The sequence below is a fragment of the Bos indicus x Bos taurus genome, chromosome 1, assembly GCF_003369695.1.
Source record: "Bos indicus x Bos taurus breed Angus x Brahman F1 hybrid chromosome 1, Bos_hybrid_MaternalHap_v2.0, whole genome shotgun sequence".
Classification (NCBI taxonomy): domain Eukaryota; kingdom Metazoa; phylum Chordata; class Mammalia; order Artiodactyla; family Bovidae; genus Bos; species Bos indicus x Bos taurus.
Genome location: NC_040076.1, coordinates 137,923,237 through 137,930,049, shown reverse-complemented (window position 1 = coordinate 137,930,049; position 6,813 = coordinate 137,923,237). Strand labels below are relative to the sequence as shown.

Below are 6,813 nucleotides of genomic sequence, written 5' to 3'. Positions count from 1 at the left end.
AAATTCAGTTTTTGGGCAAGAATATTTCATAGGTGGGACATTTTTCCATCATTTTAATGATGCTGGCAGCCATTGATGATCATTTCTTAGGCTCTCTTAATTCTTTAAAGTGTAAAAAACAGCAAAGTTTTGATTGACTTCATCTTTCTTCTCTGAATAACTGGAACCTCTATAGAAAGAAAAACCTGGTTTTTCCAGTAGTCATGTACCAATGTGAGACCATAAAGAAGGCTAAGCACTGAAGAATTGATTGCTTTTTAACTGTGGGATTGGAGAAAACTGTTGAGAATCCCTTGGACTGCAAGGAGATCTAGTCAGTCAATCCTAAAGGAAATCAGTCCTGAATATTCATTGGAAGGACTGATGCTGAAACTGAAGCTCCAATACTGTGACCACCTGATGGGAAGAGCTGACTCATTAGAAAAGACCCTGATGCTGGGAAAGATTGAAGGCAGGAGGAAAAGGGGATGACAGAGGTTGAGATGGTTGGATGGCCATCACCAACTTCGTGGACATGAGTCTGAGCAAACTCTGGGAGATAGTGAAGGACAGAGAAGCCTGACATGCTGCAGTCCATGCAAAGAGTCAGACACAGCTGGGCAACTGAACAACAACATCATCAACTATTTGGCTGCCTGAGGTAGAGCTCTCTTCTCATTTACTTAAAAATCATGAATAAGTTCCCTAAGCAGTCTCTGAGGCTGAACACTGAGCTATTTTTGCTCTTGAACTGGGAGCATATTTGGAGGCTAGTGGCTCAGCTCTTGACCTTTAGCCCCAGCTGCTGGGCAATCCGCCTCAGGAGGTGGAAAAGGAGAGGTTGGGGCAGAGGCTGGGGCTCCCCCAGCAAAGGCAGAGAGCAGTTTGGAAAGGCAGGCCAGGCCGGAGGGTCTTGATGGCTTCCATATTCATCCATCCTGGAAAAGCTCTGGTCTCCAGTCATTTTCTTGTAGAGCTATTGTCTTGGTTTCATAGTTGTTCACGTTGCCATAGAAATAGCTGAATTAAAAGTCTCTTTCAAGCAGCCATTAGAGGATACAATCTCTCGAAGCCCTGGAAAAAGGCATGATCGACCCTAAATCCTCAAGGAAGCCCTTCTAGAGAGAAACCAAGTAACCTTTAGAGTGTTAAGGGTAAGGGTTAAGTTTAGGGCACAGTTCTCGGCCCTGGTTCCTTATCAGAGTCACCTCAAATGCATATAAAAACCACTTATGGGACTTTCCTGGTGGTCCAGTGGTCAAGAGTCCGCCTGCCAGTGCTGGGGACGTGGTTCAACCCCTGGTCCGGGAAGATCCTACATGCCGTGGGGCAACTGAGCACGTGTGTCCCAACTACTAGCCCGTGCTCTGGAGCCTGTGCACTGCAGCGAGAGAAACCACCGCCAGAGTGGTCCCCACTCACCGCAACCAAAGAAAGCCCAAATGCAGCAGTGAAGACCCAGCACAGCCAAAAATAAACAAATAGTTAAAAAAAAAAGAAATCCACTTACGCCTCAGTGCCACTTCCAGAGATTCTGAATCCCTTTGTCTGGGATGGAACCTTGGAATTAGCAGGGTTTTTTCTTTTATTATATTTTTGTTGTTGAGGTATAGTTGACATGTAATATTATATAAATTATAGGTATACAATATAGTGATTCTTAAGTTTTAAAGGTTATACTCCATTTAGTTATTATAAAATGTTTGCTATATTCTCCATGTTGTACAATATACACTTGTAGTTTACTTTATGCCTAATATTTGTACCTCATAGTCCCCTGCCCCTATATTGCCACTCCCTTTTCCCTCTCCCCACTGGTAACCACCAGTTTGTTCTCTTAAATTGGTGAGTCTGCCTCTTTTTTGTTCTATTCACTAGTTTATGGTATTTTTTTTAGATTCTATATATGTGGTATCATACAGCATTTGTCTCTGTCTGACTCATTTCACTTAACACAACACCCTCCAAGTCATTCTTTTTTATGGCTGAGTAGTATCCCATTGTATTTATACCACATCTTCTTTATCCATTTGTCTGTCAGTGGACATTCTGGTTGGTCGACAATTGTAAATAATGCTTCCACGAACACTGGAGTGCATGTATCTTTTTCAATTTCAATAAGTGTTTGTTTGTCTTTGTCTTGTTTTTGGATATATACCCAGGAGTGGAATTGTTGGGTCATATGGCAGCTCTATTTTCAGTTTTTTGAGAAAACATCGTACTGTTTTCCTCAGTGGCTACACCAATTTACATTCTGGAATTGGCAGTTTTTATTAGCTTTTTGCAAAGTTTAATTGTTTAACCTTGGCAATTTCTAGACCCCTGGAAATTTCTTAAATTTTCTAGAACTCTAAGAGGGGAATGACTTATATCACACATACAGTTTCATCACTTTGATTCAATTGCCTCTGTCAGTAGATGCCATCTCTGCCATTTATTAAGAAGACTAAGCTAGGAAAGATGATCCCTCACTCCACCCCCAACCCCTACCCCAACCTACCCCATGCTGAGGCCTGGTGAGCTCCAAGTGCCAGCCTTTACACAGCTCTCTGGCCCACCCTGAACTCCAAAGATGGCTACATTCGCTGTGCCTAGCACTGTTCTGAGTGCTCTAAGTCTCTTAATATCCCCAATAGGTTGGTATGTGCCTACCTGCTCAGTATTAGGCTCTTTGCAACCCCATGGACTTCAGTCTCCCAGGCTCCTCTGTCCATGGGATTATCCTGGCAAGAATACTGGCATGGGTTACCATGCCCTCCTCCATGGGATCTTCCCCACCCAGGGGTCAAACCTGCATCTCTTGTGTCCCCTGCATTGGCAGGCAGATTCTTTACCGCTGAGCCACCTCATTTCAGTCAGTTCAGTCACTCAGTCATGTTCGACTCTTTGCGACCCCATGAATCGCAGCACGCCAGGCCTCCCTGTCCATCACCAACTCCCGGAGTTCACTCAGACTCACGTCCATTGAGTCAGTGATGCCATCTAGCCATCTCATCCTCTGTCATCCCCTTCTCCTCCTGCCCCCAATCCCCCCCAGCATCAGAGTCTTTTCCAATGAGTCAACTCTTCGCATCAGGTGGCCAAAGTACTGGAGTTTCAGCTTTAGCATCATTCCTTCCAAAGAAATCCCAGGGCTGATCTCCTTCAGAATGGACTGGTTGGATCTCCTTGCAGTCCAAGGGACTCTCAAGAGTCTTCTCCAACACCACAGTTGAAAAGCATTAATTCTTCGGTGTTCAGCCTTCTTCACAGTCCAACTCTCACATCCATACATGACCACTGGAAAAACCATAGCCTTGACTAGACGGAACTTTGTTGGCAAAGTAATGTCTCTGCTTTTGAATACGCTATCTAGGTTGGACATAACTTTCCTTCCAAGGAGTAAGCGTCTTTTAATTTCATGGCTGCAGTCACCACCTGCAGTGATTTTGGAGCCCCCCAAAATAAAGTCTGACACTGTTTCCGCTGTTTCCCCATCTATTTCCCATGAAGTGATGGGATCGGATGCCATGATCTTCATTTTCTGAATGTTGAGCTTTAAGCCAACTTTTTCACTCTCCACTTTCACTTTCATCAAGAGGCTTTTGAGTTCCTCTTCACTTTCTACCATAAGGGTGGTGTCATCTGCATATCTGAGGTTATTGATATTTTTCCCAGCAATCTTGATTCCAGCTTGTGTTTCTTCCAGTCCAGTGTTTCTCATGATGTACTCTGCATAGAAGTTAAATAAGCAGGGTGACAACATACAGCCTTGACATACTCCTTTTCCTATTTGGAACCAGTCTATTGTTCCATGTCCAGTTCTAACTGTTGCTTCCTGACCTGCATATAGGTTTCTCAAGAGGCAGGTCAGGTGGTCTGGTATTCCTATCTCTTTCAGAATTTTCCATAGTTTATTGTGATCCACACAGTCAAAGGCTTTCAGGAAGCCTAATAGGCTGGTATTCGCTCTACTTAACAGAGAGAGTTGACTGACTTTTGTTAAAGCCAGCCTGTGTCTGGGAAGGTTCTTGGGCTTTTTCTTACCACATGCTGTCATTTACAGGCTGTGACTCCAAGCCCAGCCTCTCTAGAAGCTGACTCCTCCTATCCTTTGTATAATAAATACCGACTGCTGATGAAGAGAGAACCTACATAGAATGCAGAGCCTGAAAAAAGGTGTAGAGGTTTAGGATGAGGGATCCTGAACCCCTGTTCCTCACTCAGCATCAGGCGCTGAGGAGCCTCCAGTTCTGGGGGTGGGCTGTTCCCCACCTTCCTTCCTTCAGTGGTCTGAGCCTAGAAAGCCTTGGACACTTCTACCTATGACTCTTGCTCTCTCTCCTTCCTGCGCCCACAGGGGTTTCAAACACAGCCCTTTCTGGGAAAATCTCGGGGTCTTGTCCATTCTATCCACCACTTACCGCCACCCCCAAGCCCTGACCAGAACTACACCCCCACACCACATCCTATAATACCCATCCCAGAAAGTGACAGCGCCATCCATCCAGGCCGGAAACCCTGCCATCACGCTGGCAAAGTATCCCTCCCCACCCACTCAATCAGCTATTAAGTCCCTGCAGTACCACCCTCAGGATGGCTCTTAAACCCATCTCTGTCCCCACTGTACAGGATAGGTCGAGGCTCTGAGCCAATTCTGCTCTATTCCCTTCCACCGCAGGCCCGGGGAACCATCTAGACTAACCAGGTGTGGCTCCCAGGACGCATCCCTGTCCCTAATTAGATAAACTCTACGCAGGCAGAAAACCTCTGCGCACGACTCAGCAATCCCAACACTGGTGAAGTACCCTTAAGCTAGACTGTGACTGCAGCACTATCACGGGAGTCCTTCCGCGTCCAGAATCCCGCCACTCCTGCAGCACCCGCCCCGGCCCAGGGCCACTTTCCAGGTGTCCCACAGGTCCCGCTCTGATTGGCTGCGGCCGCTGCCGCGTCCCGCCCGAGCCCCGCAGGGATTGGCCCTGGCCGCAGGGCCCTGCAGGGATTGGTCCGTACCACCGCGCCCCGCCCCGGGCCCTGCAGAGATTGGTTCTGGTGGCCCACGGCTGCCTATCTGGGCCTTCCGCGCCGCAGAGCTGGGGAAGGCAGGCCATGGCCGGTATGCGTAGGCTTGAGCTGTCGGAAGCCCTGCATCTGGGGCCGGGCTGGCGGCACGCGTGCCACGCGCTGCTCTACGCACCGGACCCAGGGCTGCTCTTTGGCCGCATTCCGCTACGCTACGCCGTGCTGGTGAGGAGGGGGCGCTCCCGGCCACCGCCCGACCCCGCCCCGCGGCCAGGCCGCCTTGGGCGTCCCCGGCCATCCCAGCTTCCCTTTTCCACAGATGCAGATGCGCTTTGATGGGCGCCTGGGCTTCCCTGGCGGCTTCGTGGACTTGCGCGACGGCAGCTTGGAGGACGGGCTGAATCGCGAGTTGGGCGAGGAGCTGGGCGAGGCTGCGGGCGCCTTTCGTGTGGAGCGCGCTGACTACCGCAGCTCCCACGCTGGGTCCCGGCCGCGCGTGGTGGCGCACTTCTACACTAAGCTCCTGACCCTGGAGCAGCTGACTGCGGTGGAGATGGGCGCGCCTCGCGCCCGAGACCACGGGCTGGAGGTGGGGCCAGCCCAGGACCCCACCCCGCCTCCTCCAGCCCCGGAAGGCCTGTCCCAGCTGTTTCCTCGTGTAGTTGGTGTCTGGGTGATTAATTACAGCCAACCTGGCCTCCCTGCAAAGATCTTGCTCTCTCTCCTCTTTACAGGCCTCTGCATTGTCTTTCTAAAACTCAGCCACCCAAATCACTCTTCTGCTACCACTTTATAATGGCAGACTTGGCACTTTAGGCCCTATTTTTTTCTTGCCTGATGTTTTTTGGAAAACTTTGGCACTTGGGCTAGGGGAGAGAGGGATAGATTGGGTATGCTAGTCAGGATCATCTAAGAGGCTTATTAAAACAGTGATTACCGACCCCACTCCCATAATTGCTCAGCTGGGGAGGGGAGAAAGACATGAGAATTTGAATTTTTCAAAAGTTCCTAAATAGTGCTAATGTGGCTGCCTTGGGTACCAAATTTTGAGAAACTGGTGTAGTGTGCGTTTTGGAGATGGGAGCCACTAAGGTGGTGTGGGAAGGGTTGGCATTTGTGAGATGTATAACACAACCTGGGTTATTTGTCTGCAAAGACCTGTGCCCTCTACGTCCCCAGAGGTGTGCATGCTCAGGCCTCATTATGTTGAACTGATAAGGGGTTAGACCTCTGATCTAGAAAGATCTGGCTAGGATAAGCTCCCTGAATTTCCAGAGTCTCCTGTCTCTTTCCTTTCCCAGGTGCTGGGCCTGGTGCGGGTGCCCCTGTATACCCTGCGGGATGGTGTGGGAGGCCTGCCTGCCTTCCTGGAGAATACCTTTATTGGAAATGCACGGGAACAGCTGCTGGAAGCCGTCCAGAACCTGGGACTGCTGGAACCTGGCTCTTTTGCACGCCTTAAGATTTCAACTCCTCCCTAGAGGCAGCCCTCCATGGACCCATGAAACCTGCCTGAGATCAGGGCCTTTGTACTGGGGAGGCAGGGAGGAAAAAGGGAATGTTTTCTCTTCTGGGCCTGGGCTTGATAGATGATAACAGATTAAAAGAGTATGTAATGTGTTCTGAGCAGAGGACCCTGTGGTGACTCATGGCATCAGTGGCAAAAATCTGCAGCTCATCCTGGGGGCCTGACAGATTCTCAGAGCCTGCCTCTTTTCTTTATATTTGTGCACACGCTTCCCTGGTGGCTCAGACAGTAAAAAGTCCACCTGCAATGCGGGAGACCTGGGTTCTATCCTTGGGTTGGTAAGACCCCCTGGAGGAGGGCAT

The 6,813-nt window shown here is 49.4% G+C and overlaps 1 protein-coding gene across 2 annotated transcripts; it reads left to right on the top strand.

Annotated features, from left to right (window-relative positions):
- The first annotated feature begins 5,022 nt into the window (after window positions 1-5,022).
- NUDT16 (nudix hydrolase 16) lies at window positions 5,023-6,610 on the top strand. Of its 2 annotated transcripts, XM_027546176.1 has the most exons (3): window positions 5,023-5,208; window positions 5,303-5,572; window positions 6,285-6,610. In XM_027546176.1, the coding sequence occupies exons 1-3, from the start codon at window positions 5,071-5,073 to the stop codon at window positions 6,462-6,464; spliced, it is 588 nt and encodes a 195-aa protein (XP_027401977.1). In that variant the 5' UTR covers window positions 5,023-5,070; the 3' UTR covers window positions 6,465-6,610. The 2 variants fall into 2 exon arrangements, with proteins under 2 accessions (XP_027401977.1, XP_027401965.1); XM_027546164.1 differs by having other exon boundaries at window positions 5,303-6,609.
- Window positions 6,611-6,813: the final 203 nt, after the last annotated feature.

Coding starts and splice junctions, on each gene's coding strand:
- NUDT16 (XM_027546164.1), top strand. CDS start 5,071: ATGGCCGGTATGCGTAGGCTTGAGCTGTCGGAAGCCCTGCATCTGGGG. Junction 5,209..5,302: donor CGCTACGCTACGCCGTGCTG/GTGAGGAGGGGG, acceptor CCTTTTCCACAG/ATGCAGATGCGCTTTGATGG.